This window comes from Eubalaena glacialis, chromosome 3 (genome assembly GCF_028564815.1).
Source record: "Eubalaena glacialis isolate mEubGla1 chromosome 3, mEubGla1.1.hap2.+ XY, whole genome shotgun sequence".
In the NCBI taxonomy this organism is placed as follows: Eukaryota; Metazoa; Chordata; class Mammalia; order Artiodactyla; family Balaenidae; genus Eubalaena; species Eubalaena glacialis.
In genome coordinates this window covers 179,822,717-179,843,754 of record NC_083718.1, presented here as the reverse complement: position 1 = coordinate 179,843,754, position 21,038 = coordinate 179,822,717, and the positions used below count along the sequence as shown (strand labels likewise).

The 21,038-nt window shown below is 45.5% G+C and overlaps 1 protein-coding gene across 1 annotated transcript; it reads left to right on the top strand.

Moving 5' to 3' along the window:
* Nucleotides 1-667: 667 nt before the first annotated feature.
* Nucleotides 668-14,841, top strand: LOC133088905 (phospholipase A2 group V-like). The gene is made up of 5 exons (XM_061187040.1): nt 668-738; nt 3,705-3,754; nt 5,042-5,186; nt 13,901-14,007; nt 14,717-14,841. The coding sequence occupies exons 2-5, from the start codon at nt 3,715-3,717 to the stop codon at nt 14,839-14,841; spliced, it is 417 nt and encodes a 138-aa protein (XP_061043023.1). The 5' UTR covers nt 668-738; nt 3,705-3,714.
* The last annotated feature ends 6,197 nt before the right edge of the window (nt 14,842-21,038 follow it).

The following is a 21,038-nucleotide window of genomic DNA, read 5'->3' as shown; positions in this document are numbered from 1 at the left end:
CTGTGGGAGTTACCATGAATCCTGGAGCTGGCCCAGGTGGGGTGTAAGAGGTGGGCAGGGAGGCCCTTAAAACCAGCTGGGCCCAGCTCCTGCCTCTACTCCAGACCGAGGACAGAGAGAAGGTGTCACTGGTGAGGAATCTCATTCTGGGGGCTGCCTTGCCCGAGGGGGGTGGGGTCAGGGCGTATAGAGGGAGGGGGCTGTGAGAGGAGACCCCTGGGCCCCCATGGCCTCCCCCAGATTTCGGGGGGTCTCAGTAGCACCTTCTGTATAGTGGGGGCTTGGTGCTGTTGATCATTTCCATCCAGGAGACATGAGCTGGGATGGGGGGCGGTCCTGGGAGCAGGGGGGCTGCTGTATGTAGACATGGAGGACCCGTCTCCCCAGTGACCTGGCCACTCCCTGGCCCCCCTGTTTCCATGGTCTCCCCACCTCACATTACCGCAGCCTGTGCTCCACTCCACAATTATCTCTTGGCCTCGCTCATTCTCCTCTGTGGTTGCTTGATAAAAATAGCCAACCCCACATCTTTCTGCTGGGAGCTTGCTTTGGGATCCATTGATGGTCCACTTTCCCGGCCTCCAGAGCAGCTATTTCAATGCCTCTGCCACGTCCTCTGTGAAACTTCTTTTGTGCACCTTCAGACTCCTCTGTGTGGGACCTGGCACTGCTCCCTCACACCAACAGCCATGTCCCAAGATGATCTAATGTGCACCTGGGATTTTGGTTTTTCTTCAGGTATGGTGAAGCCAACAGATCAGGAGACGATTGCATTTATTTATTTATTTATTTATTTATTTATTTATTATTTATTTATTTTTTTGGCTGTGTTGGGTCTTCGTTTCTGTGCGAGGGATTTCTCTAGTTGCGGCAAGCGGGGGCCACTCTTCATCGCGGTGCGCGGGCCTCTCACTATCGCGGCCTCTCTTGTTGCGGAGCACAGGCTCCAGACGCGCAGGCTCAGTAATTGTGGCTCACGGGCCCAGCTGCTCCGCGGCACGTGGGATCTTCCCAGACCAGGGCTCGAACCCGTGTCCCCTGCATTGGCAGGCAGATTCTCAACCGCTGCGCCACCAGGGAAGCCCGAGACGATTGCATTTAAAAGATAGTTTGTTACAGTTTCCAAGAGAAGGGGGCGCACCACACCTAGCAGGGCCACACAGAGAAGCACCAGGGTTGATAGGGAGACAGAAGAAATTAGGGAAAGCATGGCCCAGAGCCTGTATTGTGTTTTCTGTGGCAAAGGCAAGACAGGGCAGGGTAAATAGTTTAGGACAGGCTAACTTGAATAATTTCAGTGGACTTCAGGCTGTAGGGGTGATCCCTGGTGGTCTGGTCCCGGCCCTGGGGTGATTTAGGCCAGGGGAAATATTGGCTGGGAGTGTGAAATTGAGATAGAGGAAGTGGTTGGGCATGGGAGTTTAGGATTGGTTGGTTTGCACTTGAAAACCATGTTCACAGGAGAGTCTTTTGCTTTATCTAGGTATTAGCTAGTCTTGGAGGGGCTGTCTCTTTCCAGCCCGGCAAGGTCCCCAAGATGTTAAAGTGTCATGAGATATAGAAAATGAACAAGATGATTAGTACACAGGGGCTGTTCAGAAGCAGTGGAGTAGGGTCAGTCAAAGGAGTAGATTCACAGTCCTGGGCTGAATCCTTGGGCAACTCACTTTCCCTTCCTGAGGCTCCATTTCTTTGCCTGTAAAGTCAACAACTGCTATTCTCTCGTTCAACAAATGACTGTTAAAGGGCAGACACTGCCAGCAGGTTTCACAGTACCCACCTGTTAGGGTCATTTGCAGGTTTAAGGAGACAGTGGACGGTGTCTGGCATGTCTTAGGTGCCCAGTACATGGTAGCTGGTGTCCTCCTCCTGCCACAGCTCCAGGAAGCAGTGAGGAAGATTGGCTTGGAAGGGTAAGGTCTAGGGTCACTTCCCTTGTCTGTTTAGAGCCCTCAGAGCAGATGCTGTGGGCAGACAGAACCCTCAGGAATGTTCTTGGAACTCAGAGGAGCTGCTGGACAAAGGATGGCATGGAGAGGCCAGCCCAGCTGCTGGGAGCCCTGGGGAGTTGGAGGTTGTGTGTTTGGAGCCAGGTCTCAGGAGGTACCAGGGGCCCGGGGCAGAGCTCTGGCAGAGTGACCACGGAACCCAGGGATCGGAGACAGCAGGGCATCGGAGTGGAATCCTGGCAGACTGTAGGCCAGCTGAGCAGCTCTGGGTGAACAAGGACTTCGGGATCCAGAGAGGGAAGGGAAGCAGGCAGCCACTGGTAAGGAACTTCTAGGAGGCCAAGTTAGAATCCGTCACTGGCCCGAGACATAAGGAATTTCCCTTGCCTTCTGGGTGTGATGTTTTTGGACTCGTGGCTAGTGATTCATGCGTTTGTCAAAGGTAGATGCTGGGGAGGGAAGCTGGGGCCTCCAGGTCCATGGGGTAGAGCATGTGAAGGACCCTAGCCCACTCGGCTCAAAGGGGAACACATCCCTCTAGGGAGGGAGGATGTATGAGGCAGTGAGGGACGCGCCAGGCTTGGGTTTGAACCTCACCTCCACTTTTTACCAGCTGCGTGACTTCTGGCAGGTTGCTTGAGCTCTCTGAGCCTCCATTTCTCCACTGGCAAAATGAGAACTGTTGGGGAGGAAGACATTTTCTACCCTTCTAAGTTCTCCTGGCTGGTCTAAGAATTAAATCGACATGAGACAGACTAACAGGAGAAAATCAAACAAAAGTTTAATAACACGTACACATGGGAGAGACCCAGGAAGACTAAGGAACTCACCAAAATGGCCCAAGCCCTTATCTTAAATACCATCTTCTGCTAAAGACCAGAGAGGATGTTGGGGGTAGGGGTTTGGGACTTCAAAGGGGAGGAAGGCAATTCACATAGAGTTGGAAAAGCAAATGTTTGTTATGCAAATGTTTGCTGGGCCTGCAGAGACAATGGAACACAGGGTCGACTCTGGTCTCTAGGCCCTGTCAAGTTTCTCCAGCCACAACTATTCCCATATTCCTTGCAGATGCCTCTGTAATAGCTCTATGCCGGGAGCAGACCCTTTATCTAAATTCTTGAGGCAGCTAAAGGAGAGGTAAAAAGAAAGACTCCCCTAATCTTTTGTTTCTTAAAATTAATCAGCCTAAATTAATCCTTATGCCAAAGAGATACACTCTGGGGTTCAAATTTTGCTCCCTTACAGAACAATGATACCTACCCTTCAGAGCTGTTGTGAGCACCCAGGGTTGACTTATTTTTTTAGGTAGACATGGTGCCTGGGGCCCATGAAAATGTTTTAATTTTAAATTATTTTAAAACCAGGAGAAAACATAATATAATATAATGAACGTATAAGAATGAATCCAGCCTGGATTGTATTTGTTTTTATACCAACACGGCTGTAAAATATAATTGAAAAAGAATTTTCAGGAAAGAGCGATTGTGTTGGGGGTATTTGCGATGGGAAAATTCTCTCCCATCTCTAACGGGAACAACAACCCACGGGTGCTCCTCTCCTCCCAGGGACCCCCTGGGTCAACTCCTTGAGGTTTTTGCCTCGTCTTTTCCAGCTGCTGCTGCCTGTTTACTGCCCAGCATGAGAGGGTGGGGCCTGGCGGGCCATGGAGTGGCCCTCCCCAGCCAGGAGTGGGTCTGAATGGGCCATGAGGGCCTCTCCCGATCGACATGTCATGGGCTGTGTTTTCTCTTCCAGAACGCTGGAGATGAAGGGCCTCCTCACACTGGCTTGGTTCCTGGCCTGTAGTAAGTGCTTGCCCCGAGACCTCTGAACTTTTGACCTTTCACCCCACAGGAACAATAAGGTAGTGGAAAGGAGACCAGTCTTGGAAGTCCTGGCGACCTGATTTTGAACCTTGGCTCTACCCTGACCATGTCGATTTCAGCAAGAGCCTTGGGCTCTCCGAGCCTCTGTCTCCTCATCTGTGGCACAGAATAATAGTCGACGGTTGGGCTGCGGCAGGATTCTAGGAGGGGATATGGAAAGATTGTGCCATGTGGAAGACATGGGGCTTGTAGATGGGAGGCAGATTTTTTACTTTGATGCCAAATAAAATAAGATAAAACTATCACAACACAAGTTCCTTATATAAATATTCCATTCCACGATTCCTGGGCATTCTCTGCTCAGGCCTGGCCAGGTTTTCTACACGTCCCACCTGCTGCCACCTCCCAGCTGGAGGGAACTGCCCAGCGTTGGGGGAGCCTGGCTGTAGGCCTCCCCTGCAGCCCCGTCACCATGTACACAACCTCTGACAGGCTGTCCTACTGATGCCTTGCCAGATCCCTGGAGACTGCAGGAAGAGTGGGAGAGTGCAGGGAGAGGGCCTCTGGCTTACTGCCAAACCCTGGGCAAGGCGCCTTCCCCTCTGAGCAAATGTTATGCAAATGTTTGCTGGGCCTGCAGAGACAATGGGACACAGGGTCGACTCTGGTCTCTAGGCCCTGTCAAGTTTCTCCAGCCACAACTGCAAGATGAGGGAGCTGGCTTCAGCGATCTCTAAGGGTCCCACACTGCTCTAAGATTCTGTGCCTCCTGTTCCAGATGGTGTTAATTGCGGGGAAGGACGGGTGTATCATCAGGAGAGACAGGAAGTGCCTGTCTGCCTGCTTCATACAGATACCATATTCATTATCCCTAACATTTCTTGGTCACTTACTACGTGTCTGTCACTGTGCTAGAAATTTACATACTTTATCTTTTTTCAACCCTCATGACATCTCCAAAAGGTAGGCGTTCATTTTAGGCACTGCCCCCCCACCCCGCATTTTGCAGATGAGGAAACTGAGGCTCCGAGAGATGAAGTGACCTATTCAACATCATACTGTGAATTAGTGGCAGAGCTGGGATCGTCCACGTCCAAACTTCTAATCCCTTCTCTATACTGTTTGCCCTCACGTTTCTCATTCCTCTCCCATGAATGGGGAGGATAAAAAAAGGACGCATTGGTCCCTCCGAGCCTCAAGGTGACAGAAAGGGCGGGAGCATGTGGGACAGTGGGGCTGGACCGGTTTGCCTGGGCTGTCTTTCAGGTGTGCCTGCTGTCCCAGGGAGCTTGCTGGAGCTGACGGTGATGATTGAGAAGGTGACTAGGAAGCCCGCCCTGATGAGCTATGGCTTCTATGGCTGTTACTGCGGCTGGGGGGGTCAAGGAACCCCCAAGGATGGTACTGATTGGTGAGTTAATTGTCATAACTGCCCTTTATGCTTCAGGCTCCGTATCCACATTATCTCATTTAATTCGATATCAATTCTGAAAGATGAGTATTAAAGCACCATTTTATAGATAAGAAAACTGAGTCTCAGAGAGGTTAACTGACTTGCCCAAGATACATCTAGTAACTCCCCGAATCTCAGTGCCTAATATATCGGTTGATCTATCACTACATAACAAACCACCCCAAAATGTAGTGGCTTAAAGCGATGACAACCATTTATTTTGCTAAGATTCTGCCACTTGGGCAGGGTTTGGTGGGATGGCTTGTCTCTTTTCCACCTGGCTTCAGCTTGGGCAGCTCCTCCGAGGCTGGGTGATCTGCTTTCTAGAATGATTACTCCTATGGCTGGCAAGTTGTTGCTGTCTGCTGGCGGGGAGCTCAGCTGAGGCTGTGGGCCAGGGGCCTCAGTTCCTCTCACTTAAGCCTCTCTAAGGTTGTCTGGACTTCCTCACAGCACGGTGACTCTTGGGTTTCAAGAGTGAGTGTTCCAGAACGGCATGACAAAAGAGCACGGCGTTTTTATGATCCAGCCTCAGAAATTCTACCGTGTCACTTCCACTGTTCTCTTCGTCAAGGCAGTCACAAGGGCTTTAAGAGAGAGGGGGCCTAGTTTCCACCTCTTGATTGGGAAGTGGCAATGTTCTAGAAGAACATGTGAGATGGGAGAGATTGTTCTTTGAAAAGTACAACCTGCTGGGTTAACAATTCTTATACAGCTAGACATGTATAAGGGGATGGGGGGCTTAAACAAATGGAGGGCAGATGGTTGGAGCCAAGCTTGTCACTGCTGGAGTGGGAGTTTACAGATCAGACAAGCAGGGACAGGAAGCTAGAATGATCTATGTGATGATGGATTAGAGTTGGAGACTTCAGTATAAACTCCTAGTTAGCTGAATATAGATGCAGATGGTTACATATAAAAATATGTAGAGATATGTGTAATTACGTGGGTTAATATAGACACATATTTTTTTTGCTCTGTCGTCTGAGAGGCCCTAAAAGAAACAATACCCCAGAAGCAATAAGCAGCACCTAGTGCCCAGACCTGGTTTCTGATATCATTCTCCCAATAAGAGGAACCGAGGCTCCTTGGAGAGATGGCTGATCCTAGGACTAGGGCAGGAAATATACAAGATGAACCTGGAGCTTTTTGTAGTGCCCAAAATTAAGGAAGGGCTAGAACAAAACAAACCCAAACCAAACCCCTCATTGATAGGAATATGTCAAAGAGCACAGGAGCCTACTGGGAGAGCCCCCAGTGGCCAAAACTGGAACAACATGGGCAACAAAATAAACCCATAACCCATCTTATCATGACAAAAACATCAAAGAAATACTAGTAGGAGAGCATCCTACAAAAGACTTGACCACCATTCCTCAAAACTGTCAAGGTCATCAAAAACAAAGAAAGTGTGACAAACTGCCACAGCCAAGAGGAGCCTAAAGAGACAGGACAACTACATGTAACATGGTGTCCATCACTGGATCTTGGAATAGAAAAGAACATTTAGGTAAAAACTAAGAAAATCTAAAGAAACTATGGACTTCTACAATTAATGAATCAATAGTGATATATTATTATTTAATTAGTTAACATTTATTTAATAATGTATCAGTATTGGTTTGTTAGCTGTAACAAACGTATTATACTCATAAAAAGTGTTGATAATAGGGGAAACTGGGTGTGGGGTAAAAGGGAGCATTTGGTACAATCTTCTCGATTTTTCTATAAATCTAAATTTTAAAAAAATGCAGTTTCCCACAGCGATCACACTTGAAGTTTAGTTTTTGCTCATTTAACCATGTGAATCACATATCAATTCCAGGACCCAGGTTTCTCCTGTCTTGTGACTTTCCCCATGGCTTCAGAGTCCTCGGCTGGGGCATCTCCATCCAGCTGAGATGGAGAGAGAGAGAGTGGAGGACAGAGTGGGAATTTTTTTTTAACATCTTTATTGGAGTATAATTGCTTTACAATGATGTGTTAGTTTCTGCTTTATAACAAAGTGAATCAGCTATACATATATCCCCATATCTCCTCCCTCTTGCGTCTCCCTCCCACCCTCCCTATCCCACCCCTCTAGGTGGTCACAAAGCACCAAGCTGATCTCCCTGTGCTATGTGGCTGCTTCCCACTAGCTACCTATTTTACATTTGATAGTATATATAAGTCCATGCCACTCTCTCACTTTGTCCCAGCTTAACCTTCCCCCTCCCTGTGTCCTCAAGTCCATTCTCTACGTCTGCGTCTTTATTCCTGTCCTTCCCCTAGGTTCTTCAGAACCATTTTTTATTTTTTTAGATTCCATATATATGTGTTAGCATACGGTATTTGTTTTTCTCTTTCTGACTTACTTCACTCTGTATGACAGACTCTAGGTCCATCCACCTCACCACAAACAACTCAGTTTCGTTTCTTTATATGGCTGAGTAATATTCCATTGTATATATGTGCCACATCTTCTTTAGCCATTCATCTGTCGATGGACACTTAGGTTGCTTCCATGTCCTGGCTATTGTAAATAGAGCTGCAATGAACATTTTGGTACATGACTCTTTTTGAATTATGGTTTTCTCAGGGTATATGCCCAGTAGTGGGATTGCTGGGTCATATGGTAGTTCTATTTTTAGTTTTTTAAGGAACCTCCATACTGTTCTCCATAGTGGCTGTATTAATTTACATTCCCACCAACAGAGCAAGAGTGTTCCCTTTTCTCCACACCCTCTCCAGCATTTATTGTTTCTAGATTTTTTGATGATGGCCATTCTGACTGGTGTGAGATGATATCTCATTGTAGTTTTGATTTGCATTTCTCTGATTAATGATGTTGAGCATCCTTTCATGTGTTTGTTGGCAATCTGTATATCTTCTTTGGAGAAATGTCTATTTAGGTCTTCTGCCCATTTTTGGATTGGGTTGTTTGTTTTTTTGATATTGAGCTGTATGAGCTGCTTGTAAATCTTGGAGATTAATCCTTTGTCAACTGCTTCATTTGCAAATATTTTCTCCCATTCTGAGGGTTATCTTTTCATCTTGTTTATGTCTTCCTTTGCTGTGCAAAAGCTTTTAAGTTTCATTAGGCCCCATTTGTTTATTTTTGTTTTTATTTCCATTTCTCTAGGAGGTGGGTCAAGAAGGATCTTGCTGAGATTTATGTCATAGAGTGTTCTGCCTATGTTTTCCTCTAAGAGTTTTATAGTGTCTGGCCTTACATTTAGGCCTTTAATCCATTTTGAGTTTTTTTGTGTGTACTGTGTTAGGGAGTGTTCTAATTTCATTCTTTTACATGTAGCTGTCCAGTTTTCCCAGCACCACTTATTGAGGAGGCTGTCTTTTCTCCATTGTGTATTCTTGCCTCCTTTATCAAAAATAAGGTGACCATATGTGTGTGGGTTTATCTCTGGGCTTTCTATCCTGTTCCATTGATCTGTATTTCTGTTTTTGTGCCAGTACCATACTGTCTTGATTACTGTAGCTTTGTAGTAGAGACTGAAGTCCAGGAGCCTGATTCCTCCAGCTCGTTTTTCTTTCTCAAGATTGCTTTGGCTATTCAGGGTTTTTTGTGTTTCCATACAAATTGTGAAATTTTTTTTCTAGTTCTGTGAAAAATGCCATTGGTAGTTTGATAGGGATTGCACTGAATCTGTAGATTGCTTTGGGTAGAATAGTCATTTTCACAATGCTGATTCTTCCAATCCAAGAACATGGTATATCTCTCCATCTGTTTGTATCATCTTTAATTTCTTTCATCAGTGTCTTATAGTTTTCTGCATACAGGTCTTTTGTCTCCTTAGGTAGGTGTATTCCTGGGTATTTTATTCTTTTTGTTGAAATGGTAAATGGGAGTGTTTCCTTAACTTCTCTTTCAGATTTTTAATCATTAGTGTATAGGAATGCAAGAGATTTCTGTGCATTAATTCTGTATCCTGCTACTTTACCAGATTCATTAATTAGTTCTAGCATTTTTTTGGTAGCATCTTTAGGATTCCCTATGTATAGTATCATGTCATCTGCAAACAGTGACAGCTTTACTTCTTCTTTTCCGATTTGGATTCCTTTTATTTCTTTTTCTTCTCTCATTGCTGTAGCTAAAGCTTCCAAAACTATGTTGAATAATAGTGGTGAGACTGGACAACCTTCTCTTCTTCCTGATCTTAGAGGAAATGGTTTCAGTTTTTCACCATTGAGAACGATGTTGGCTGTGGGTTTGTCATATATGGCTTTTATTATGTTGAGGTAAGTTCCCTCTATGCCTACTTTCTGGAGGGTTTTTATCATAAATGGGTGTTGAATTTATCAAAAGCTTTTTCTGCATCTATTGAGATGATCATATGGTTTTTCTCCTTCAATTTGTTAATATGATTTATCACACTGATTGATTTGCGTATATTGAAGAATCCTTGCATTCCTGGGATAAACCCCACTTGATCATGGTGTATGATCCTTTTAATGTGCTGTTGGATTCTGTTTGCTAGTATTGAGGATTTTTGCATTTATGTTCATCTGTGATATTGGCCAGTAGTTTTCTTTCTTTGTGACATCTTTGTCTGGTTTTGGTATCAGGGTGATGGTGGCCTCGTAGTATGAGTTTGGGAGTGTTCCTCCCTCTGCTATATTTTGGAAGAGTTTGAGAAGGTTAGGTGTTAGCTCTTCTCTAAATGTTTGATAGAATTCGCCTGTGAAGCCATCTGGTCCTGGGCTTTAGTTTGTTGGAAGATTTTTAATCGCAGTCTCAATTTCAGTGCTTGTGATTGGTCTGTTTATATTTTCTATTTCTTCCTGTTTCAGTCTCAGAAGGTTGTGCTTTTCTAAGAATTTGTCCATTTCTTCCAGTTTGTCTATTTTATTGGCATATAGTTGCTTGTAGTAATCTCTCATGATCCTTTGTATTTCTGCAGAGTCAGTTGTTACTTCTCCTTTTTCATTTCCAATTCTATTGATTTGAGTCTTCTCCCTTTTTTTCTTGATGAGTCTGGCTAATGGTTTATCAATTTTGTTTATCTTCTCAAAGAAGCAGCTTTTAGTTTTATTGATCTTTGCTATTGTTTCCTTCATTTCTTTTTCATTTATTTCTGATCTGATCTTTATGATTTCTTTCCTTCTGCTAACTTTTGGGGTTTTTTTGTTCTTCTTTCTCTAATTGCTTTAGGTGTAAGGTTAGGTTGTTTATTTGAGATGTTTCTTGTTTCTTGAGGTAGGATTGTATTGCTATAAACTTCCTACTTGGAACTGCTTTTGCTGCATCCCATAGGTTTTGGGTCATCGTGTTTTCATTGTCATGTGTTTCTAGGTATTTTTTAATTTTCTCTTTGATTTCTTCGGTGATCTCTTGGTTATTTAGTAGTGTATTGTTTAGCCTCCACGTGTTTGTATTTTTTACAGATTTTTTCCCTAACTGATATCTAGTCTCATAGCATTGTGGTCAGAAAAGATACTTGATATGATTTCAATTTTCTTAAATCTACCAAGGCTTGATTTGTGACCCAAGATATGATCTATCCTGGAGAATGTTCCATGAGCACTTGAGAAGAAAGTGTATTCTGTTGTTTTTGGATGGAATGTCCTATAAATATCAATTAAGTCCATCTTGTTTAATGTATCATTTAAAGCTTGTGTTTCCTTATTTATTTTCATTTTGGATGATCTGTCCATTGGTAAAAGTGGGGTGTTAAAGTCCCCTACTATGATTGTGTTACTGTTGATACCCCCTTTTATGGCTGTTAGCATTTGCCTTATGTATTGAGGTGCTCCTATGTTGGGTGCATAAATATTTACAATTGTTATATCTTCTTCTTGGATTGATCCCTTGATCATTATGTAGTGTCCTTCTTTGTCTCTTGTAATAGTCTTTATTTTAAAGTCTATTTTGTCTGATATGAGAATTGTTACTCCAGCTTTCTTGTGATTTCCATTTGCATGGAATATCTTTTTCCATCCCCTCACTTTCAGTCTGTATGTGTCCCTAGGTCTGAAGTGGGTCTCTTGTAGACAGCATATATAAGGGTCTTGTTTTTGTATCCATTCAGCCAGTCTGTGTCTTTTGGTTGGAGCATTTAATCCATTTACATTCAAGGTGGTTATTGATATGTATATTCCTATTACCATTTTCTTAATTGTTTGGGGTTTGTTATTTTAGGTCTTTTCCTTCTCTTGTGTTTCCTGCCTAGAGAAGTTCCTTTAGCATTTGTTGTAAAGCTGGTTTGGTGGTGCTGAATTCCCTTAGCTTTTGCTTGTCTGAAAAGCTTTTAATTTCTCTGTCGAATCTGGATGAGATCCTTGCTGAGTAGAGTATTCTTGGTTGTAGGTTTTTCCCTTTCATCACTTTAAATATGTCCTGCCACTCCCTTCTGGCCGCAGTGTTTCTGCTGAAAGATCAGCTGTTAACCTTCTGGGGATTCCCTTGTATGTTATTTGTTGTTTTTCCCTTGCTGCTTTTAATATTTTTTCTTTGTATTTAATTTCTGATAGTTTGACTAATATGTGTCTTGGCATGTTTCTCTTTGGATTTATCCTGTATGGGACTCTCTGCACTTCGTGGACTTGATTGACTATTTCCTTTCCCATGTTAGGGAAGTTTTCGACTATAATCTCTTCAAATATTTTCTCAGTCCCTTTCTTTTTCTCTTCTTCTTCTGGGACCCCTATACTTCAAATGTTGGTGTGTTTAATGTTGTCCCAGAGGTCTCTGAGACTGCCCTCAATTCTTTTCATTCTTTTTTCTTTATTCTGCTCTGCGGTAGTTATTTCCACTATTTTATCTTCCAGGTCACTTATCTGTTCTTCTGCCTCAGTTATTCTGTTATTGATTCCTTCTAGAGAATTTTTAATTTCATTTATTGTGTTGTTCATCATTGTGTGTTTGCTCTTTAGTTCTTCTAGGTCCTTGTTAAATGTTTCTTGTATTTTCTCCATTCTATTTCCAAGATTTTGGATATCTTTTCTATCATTACTCTGAATTCTTTTTCAGGTAGACTGCCTATTTCCCCTTCATTTGTTTGGTCTGGTGGGTTTTTACCTTGCTCCTTCGTCTGCTGTGTGTTTCTCTGTCTTCTCATTTTGCTTAACTTACCGTGTTTGGGCTCTCCTTTTCGCAGGCTGCAGGTTCGTAGTTCCCGTTGTTTTTGGTGTCTGCCCCAGTGGCTAAGGTTGGTTCAGTGGGTTGTGCAGGCTTCCTGGTGGAGGAGACTGGTGCGTGTGTTCTGGTGGATGAGGCTGGATCTTGTCTTTCTGGTGGGCAGGACCACGTCTGGTGGTGTGTTTTGGGGTGTCTGTGACCTTATTATGATTTTAAGTGGCTTCTCTGCTAATGGGTGGGGTTGTGTTCCTGTCTTGCTAGTTGTTTGGCATAAGGTGTCCAGTACTGTACTTTGCTGGTCATTGACTGGAGCTGGGTCTTAGCTTTGAAATGGAGATCTCTGGGAGAGCTTTCACTGTTTGATATTACATGGAGCCGGGAGGTCTCTGGTGGACCAATGTCCTGAACTTGGCTCTCCCACCTCAGAGGCACAGCCCTGACACCCAGCCAGAGCACCAAGACCCTGTCAGCCACACAGCTCAGAAGAAAAGGGAGAAAAATAAATAAATTAAATTAAATTAAATTAAATTAAATTAAATTAAAAAGTTATTAAAATAAAAAAAAATTAAAGAGTAATAAAAAATGAAAAAAAAAGAAAGAAAGAAAGAGGAGAGCAACGAAACCAAAAAAGAAATCCACAAATTATAACAAGCACTAAAAACTATACTAAAAAAAACCCAAAAAATAAAAACAGACAGACAGAACCCTAGGACAAATGGTAAAAACAAAGCTATACAGACAAAATCACACAAAGAAGCATATACATACACACTCACAAAAAGAGAAAAAGGAAAAAAAAGTATATATATATATAAAAAAAGGAAGACAGCAACCAAATCAATAAACAAATCTACCAATGATAATAAATTCTAAATACTAAACTAAGATAAACATAAAACCAGAAACAAATTAGATCCAGGAAGCAAACCCCAAGTCTACAGTTGCTCCCAAAGTCCACCGCCTCAATTTTGGGATGATTCGTTGTCTATTCAGGTATTCCACAGATGCAGCGTACATCAGGTTGATTGTGGAGATTTAATCACTTCTCCTGAGGTGCTGGGAGAGATTTCCCTTTTTCTTCTTTGTTCACACAGCTCCTGGGGTTCAGCTTGGATTTGGACCCGCCTCTGTGTGTAGGTCTCCTGAGGGTGTCTCTTCCCTTTTGAGAAGTCTGAGGTCTTCTGCCAGCATTCAGTAGGTGTTCTGTAGGAGTTGTTCCACATGTAGATTATTTCTGATGTATTTGTGGGGAGGAAGGTGATCTCCATGTCTTACTCCTCCACCATCTTGAAGGTCTCCTAGAGTGGGAGGTTTTTATGGGTAGGTCTAGAAGTGCTGTACATTTCCCAGGGTGCCAGCCTCATCATGTGACCACACATACCTGCAAGGGGGGCTGGGAAATGTAGTCTCACCGTGGGCCCAGGAGGAAAGAGCCGGTCCGTGAACTGGTACAAGTGTGGGACAGCCTTAATGGAAGAGCAGGAAGGACTCAGCCATATTATGAGATTCTTTCTTGGTCAGACCTCACCAACCATGGTGGCCTCTGCTCAAGGGACAGGCCCCTTCTGCTCAGGATCTAAATCTCTTGCATTGACAGGTGCTGTTGGATGCATGACCACTGCTACGCACAGCTGGAGAAAAAAGGCTGCAATGTCTTGACACAGGTGTACAGATACAGAGTTGCATGGGGCCTGGTCACCTGTGGTAAGGCTGGGGCTTCCATTCAGGACACTGGAAGAGCCTGGGTCCCTGCTGCCTCTGAGGTCAGATGCCCCAAGAGGTCAGCCAGTCTGTGTCTTGGGGGGGCAGAGATGGGGGCAACAGGGGCAGGATTATTGCAACTGTATCTGACCTCTAGGGGGAGGGCGGAAACATCTTAGACTCAGCATGTACTAGGAGTTAAGTGCTTTCCATACGTCCTCTTGCTTGCTGTGGGGTGGCTTTAGTGTCCCCATTTTACAGATGAGGAAACAGACTCAAAGGCTTACCAGTGCACACAGCTAGAGTCGGGATTCAAGCTCAGGTCCTTCTGAGTTCAAAGCTAAATCTGGGGATGGTGTCTCCTCTATGAGAACTGAAGTTCCTCCAGAGCCAGGGCTGTCTCCATCACCAGACTGGGAGCTCCCAGTCTGATGGGGAGGGAATGCGTGTCCTCCATCAGACTGGGGACTCCCTGAGGGCAGGAGCTGTGTCTCCCTCAGCTGAAACCTCGCCCTGGGCAGCAGCTGTGCCTCTTCCATCAGGTTATGCACCCCCAGTGTAGAAGCTGTGCCTCCCACATCAGACTGAGGGCAGGAAGGAGACTGGGGAGGCTGCTCAGGCTAGCAGCAAGTCCTGACTGAAGCAAGTCCAGAGTCAGTGTCACAGAGCATCTCTTTCCTTCCTCATCCTGCATTTGGTGTCCTGTTTGCAGAACGTGGGTCCCTCTGCCAGATGCAGCTCTGCGCCTGTGACCAGCATTTCGTCTACTGCCTGAAAAGAAACAGGAGGAGCTACAACCCTCGTTATCAATACTTTCCCAACTTCCTCTGCACCTAGTCGCCTCAGTGAGCTCCTCCTGGACCAAGACTCTTACACCCTCTCCTACAGCACAGAGCTTACCCACTCTGCTGGGATCCCCAGAGAGGCTCCCAGGTCTGGGACCTCATTCTTTCTTGATGTTCCACTGGGCTCGGAGGAGCCCCACGGCCACACTTCACCCTCCAGAGTTCCAGGAGAGTGACTCTGGTCATTAGACTTGGCAAGGTCAGAGTCCCCGGCCTCCACTTGGGAGATCAGCCGCTCTGGTGCCGAAAGCTCGCCCTTCACTCCAGGCCAACTGTGTTTCTCCTCATCCCTGAAGACGGCCCTGCTTCTCCAGGAGGGAGGCTTTCCTGGGATGCATTGACTTTTCAGTTCTGCTGTTGGGTTATCACTACCATCCTGTAGAGAATTTTCACTGAAGTGGAAGCAAAAGTGACTCCATAATTCTGCCACATAGATATTAAATAAAATTCCTTCTCAAGACTAATAATAACCACACAGGTATTTCCCCTGCTGTGGAGGGTTGCCTGTACCTCTTTCTCTGCTGTTGGGGCACCAGACCCAGCATTAACCATGTTCCCTCAGAGGATGAAGGTACAGATTAGTAACTAGAAGGTTTCCTGGGATGAGTACCAAGCCTTCTTTGGGGCTCATCTCCTTAAACCTTGGGTACACTCGAGCCAAGCACTGGACCTCATTCTTCCTCCAGGGAGTGGGGAGAAGATGATTGGCAATCGTTCCATCTTGGGCTTCCAGACCAGAGAGCGCCGCATTTGAATGCCAGCTTGGCTTCTCCAGCTGTGTGGTCTCAGGCTCATTACTGAACCTCTCTGATTTCTGGTCTCTTTAAAAAAGAAACTGTAATGTTTTTTGCGATGTAAATTGGGAATCCCAAAGCTACCTTGATGATGACCTGGCGATGCTGAGGTTCTGGGATTTCACAGAGCAAGACATTAAAAAAATAGAGTTCAACTATGGGGTTTAAAAAGATACAGTTCAACTATGGGGTTTATTTTTACCAAGGAAGGACACTAAAGAACCCACCTCATCGATCTATTCATAAAAGAAAGGGTGTTCTAATACCCAGACTGCAGGAAGAAAGGACACATCCCAAAACAAAGGAGAGTCCTTTCCAAGAAAGGACATTTGGCTTCCTTCCACTGACAAATCCCAAAATAACCACATGATAAATGGGATCTATATTTAAAAACCTCCAATGTTGAACATTTTCAAAATAAAATTTAATTTTATGCAATTACCCTGAATGTACTAGTGTTTTCGAAAAGTTTGCTATGGACTCGCGTCTAAATTTGACAATGTAACAAAGAACGCAATTCAAATGTCCAATTTGCTCATGAAAGTTTTTTGATCAGAGCCATTTTCCAAATCCATTTGTAAATAGGTATGTAAAGGAAATTGGGAGCTTCACTCTCAATGCCATTTCTCTTCAGTTGCAATATTCTGGATGATGGAGAAGAGACCTCAGCCCAGGCTTCTCCCTTCTCCCGTCAGGGTCAGGTGGCAGGCAGGGTGGTGTCTTGCTGGTAAGTTCTGCAGGAGGGGGCTGAATTCAGGCCCCTCTTACTGGGGCATCCAAGTAAGCTCAAAGCACTGGTATTCAGATAGGCATTTGTGGATGAGGGATGCTGCAATATTATGAAAGCAGCACCACAGGCTGACATGGATTTGAGCTGGAAGGGCTCGTGGAGAGCCTTCATTTATCTACCAAGAAACTGAGGCCCAGAGAGGTTAGGAGACTTTCCCAAAGTCACACAGCACATCAATAGCAGAAGTAGGTTTAGACCGCAGATCCTGGTTCTAGACTCTGGGTTCTGACCACTATCCCACTGTCTTCAACTCTGGCCCCAAAAGAGAGAAAATGGAACCTGGAGTGGTTCAGGGACTCACCCACATTGGGAGTTCTTAGGAGAATCCCCTGGATTCAGCATGAGAGCCAGCTCTATTTCTTCTCTGCTCTGACTGCCTCTGGGGATTCCAGAGTCTGTCCTTTGGTGGTTAGACTCACTGGTGCACTGGTTTCATCCTCAGTAGAGGGGACCCCACTGAGGTCCTCCATGGTGCTCCCCTGCCCCACTCTCACTGCAGTGAACAGCCATGGGGAAATGATGGAGTCACGCAATCCCTGTAACCTGGGAAGAGTTGGTCTCCTTGACTGCTCTCCTTGACTATTCCTTGGCTGGAAAGAGAACCATCGGGAAGGTCTCCCTTTCAAAATCACATCCCCCACACTTTCAAGGGAGATACTGAAATGTACAGACCAAACCATAAATGCCTCCCTGGATAGATCTTTATATAGAAGTTGACAGATAACACAGATACACAGACACTTAAGGACAGGTTGCCTTGTAAGTACAGGCCCTCACTGGCATTTGAAAGTGGGCTTCAGATACAAATGGGACCCCCTCAAACATGAAAAATCATCTCTAGAGCATACGTACATGGGGGTGTGTGTGTTAATTATAGCTGTTACCAAACTGAAAATGCACAAGAGACCCAGCAGACCAATGGTTCCTGAGTGTGTGCAGGTAGAAATGTCACATGGAAGATTTCACAGGCCCCTACTGGTAAAGCATGGGGCAGACCCTTAGGATTTTGGAGCAAAGCCCCTCCATCAGCTGCAGATAACTGTTCTCCTTTTGAGAAACAACATCTGGCTTGCTAATGGATCTTCAGGGAGACTGAATTCTTGACCTTGTGTTAACAAGTTATCATGAGGCTGGCTGTTATCTGACCCACCAAGTCACGAAGCTGGGTGTGCATGGCAGCAATTACATCATCACGTGATAATATGTGAAACTGGACCTAAACAGGTGCTGAAGGCCCAGGTGAGCTGCATAAATAAGGGGCACAGAGGTCCACGGCCCCTAGACCTGCTGTATTGTCTCCTTTTTCTTAATCTGTACCAATGACTTCATGGGCGAGTTCCCTATGACCAGATGCTCAAGGAAGAAAAAGTTCTGGGCCTGTCTTACAGATGGTTGTCCACGACGTGCGGGCACTCCATGAATGTGGACAGCTGCAACGTTACAGACCTCCTCTGGGGTGGCCCTCCTGTCATGCAGAAGCTGTGTTCATGCAGCTAACCTTACATCTCAGTATTTAAATCAGAGAATATCAAAAGGGGGTTACGACCCAACTGGAATAGAAATGAAAATGACCCAAAGATGGGTAAAAGGACTTGGTATCCTCTTTAGGGGATGTCAGTTTGTTTCAAGTTATACTCATTATGTTAGGCAGAAACAGGATTTTGCTATTGTCTTTATTTGGAGGTTAAGAATGGTTGAAAGAGATGTGTATGGATGCCAAGTCAACAAGGGGTAGACTGTCATGGATCTGTACTGTGTCACTTAGCTATGCTGAAGCTGTATTTCCCAGAATGTCCATCCCTGCAGAGTTCCAGGTTAGCATGGGTCTCTTAAGAGATGTTTTGCCTGAGATTTGGAAGCAGAGGTGGACCAGAAGTCACTTGATTTTTACAGTCAGGAAGTCGGAGCCCGGCATGGGATGCATTTGCGGCTAATGCACGTTGTCCTTTATCTGCTGGCTCACTGTGTTGGTGTGGCGAAGAAGTCAGGGCTGCAGCAACTCTGGGTCCTGCCAGATCGCCTCCTTTATCTTCTCTGGGTGAAGACTTGGAGGTGGTGAGATGCAGAAGGGTGTTCTAGGCTTTCCTCTTGGGCTCCACCCATCCTTGCGGTTCCAGTTTGCCCTGCCACTTGGGCTGTAAGATTTCAGGCAGCAGCAATAGCGCAAAAGGGAATAGCCTCTCACAGACTGTTTCGTTGGCTCCCAGCATCACAGAAAGACAAACCCCTATTAAAATCCCTCATTTTATATATAGGTACCTCTTAGTAATTCTGCCACTCTGACCAAACCCTGGTTGATAACAGCGGGATTCCCAGTGCCTAACAGCGTGCTTGCCACATGGCAGGTGCTCAACAAGTGTTTGCTGAATGAATAAGTGACTGAATGAACAAATGAATGAATGAATGAGACACAGTCCCTACCCTCAAGGAGTCCACAGACCAGTGTGGGAGCAGAGAGAACTGAAAAGTTGGGCCGAAATACAGTGGTTGTGGCATTTTGACCTCCTTGGTGGAGCAGTCTGGACCAGCGCTGGGCTCAACCTTTGGCCTCCCAGTCACTGATGTCTCCCTGGTCTGGACCTGCACTGGATGAGGGGATGGGCACTTTATTAGATAGCCATGCTAGGTGGTATCCTCAGAGGGCCGGGGGGATGGGAGAAGATAACTCAGTGTCCACTAGGGGAACATGGACTTCCTGCATGGCTTGCTCTTGAAAATGAGGATCCAGCCGTTGGATGCGTCCAGATGCTGGCTGCAGCTGACACAAGGGCAACTTCTGGTCACTCCTGCAGATCGGCTTCTGGCACTTGCTCCTGGGACCTGTACCAGCCCAGGAAGGAAACCAGAGTGCTCACCTCCGGTTAGCCAATCAGAGAGACCCAACCCATCCCACCCAAGTGGCAAGAGCCTCCTTCGGGAACCTTAGAAATCCTGCCACTTCCTGGAAGCCTCCCAGGATGGTGACAGAATCCCATTTCCTGCTAATTTCTGAAAGCCACAACTATAGGATAAGTGAACTCCTGGCAGGGTTTGCTACTATCAATCAAGTGTCCTCTATCCATCTATTCTATCATGCACTCCAATTACATCATTCCCTTCCTCCAAGGCCTTCAATGGCTCCCTATTGCCAAATTCTTCAGCCTGACACTTACGGTCTTTCCGCCTGTGGCTGTAGTGTGCTTCCAGTTTGCTCTCCCGATTACTCCCTACTTCCAAAGACATCTGCTCCTCAAATCTTGCCCTATGCTTTCCACTCTGCCTCCGCTCATGCTGTTTCTTCCCTTCTGGAATGTTCATTCCCTATCTATAACTGTGAATTGCATCCTTTTCTTATCAGTAATAATAATAAAAGCTACCACTTACTGATTGCCTACTACGTGCCAGGGACTTTCATAGAGGTTATCTCGTTTGATCTTCCCAAACAATCCAACAGGTAGAGGTGATTATCCCATTTAATGGGTGAGTAAACTGAGGCTGAGCATGTAAACTTGGCCATGCAACCAGAGAAAGGCAGAGTGAGGGTTTGAACCTGAGACTGTGCAAATCCAGAGGCTGAGCTCACAGGGGCAGGGCCCATGCCTCACTGCTCTCAGCACTCCCTGCCTTGCTTGGTACAGGACCTGGCACAGAGGGGGCGCCTGGTAAATGTCCATGAGTCAGACCGCCTGCGCATTGCTGCCTCATTTGCTTCCATCAGTGCTGCCTTAGATCACAGACACCCAGAGGGCAGGGGTCACATCTACATCTTCTCAGAAACCACAGCCCAGAGTCAGAATTAGGAACTCAATACAGAAAACCGGGTTTGGGGGGAGCCCGGCCACCGAGACTCCCATGGTTCAGTGAAACCTGATGGACACAAAAGTGACCCAGAGGCACTGAGCTTCTGAGCCCTACAAGAAGCACAGAATGACCCTGTCTGGCTGTGGGGATTTTGAACCCCAAAGCATCCAAATACCTCCTACACGCTCACCTGGGTTAACATTCTATTAGTCAGTATTTTGGATAACTAGAAGTATTGGGAACTAGACACCAGATTCTAGTCTGACTTTGCACACGTCCTGGGTACCCTTGGGCAGGTCCCTTACCCTTCCTGACCTCAGCTTTCCCACAGGCGCAGGTCTGAGAGATAATTTTCACTGTAGCCCTGCTCCATTAGTGGATCATGACATGAGTTTAGAGGGTTGCTTCTGGCTTGTGCACGTGTGCGTACGCTTGTGTGCATGCATGCGTGTGCATGCTTGTGCCGATATAGCACAAGTCATAAAGTGCTGCTTCAGCAAACTGTGTTTCTATCCTGGGAGTGTATATGTGGGTTGACTGGGTCCGGGTGTCAACTTTATTACATTGTGCGGGTTGCCATCAAAAGGATTTGAGAAACCCTTGTTCACACGACCTCTCAGGGCCCGCCTGGCTCTGAAGTTGCAAACATCTAAGTGGCTTCCATGTCTTAGCCTTAATTATACGAAACCCCATAAAGTCTCCCATGGGGCTCGATGCCTGACTCCCTCACGCTTCTCTTCAAGTATTAGATCAGGCCTAGGCTTTTGACTGTGGATCTCCAAGCCTGTGATAGCATCAGTCCCTAAATATTCAGTAACTACCCAG

Coding starts and splice junctions, on each gene's coding strand:
- LOC133088905 (XM_061187040.1), top strand. CDS start 3,715: ATGAAGGGCCTCCTCACACTGGCTTGGTTCCTGGCCTGTA. Junction 3,755..5,041: donor GGCTTGGTTCCTGGCCTGTA/GTAAGTGCTTGC, acceptor GCTGTCTTTCAG/GTGTGCCTGCTGTCCCAGGG. Junction 14,008..14,716: donor ATGGGGCCTGGTCACCTGTG/GTAAGGCTGGGG, acceptor TCCTGTTTGCAG/AACGTGGGTCCCTCTGCCAG.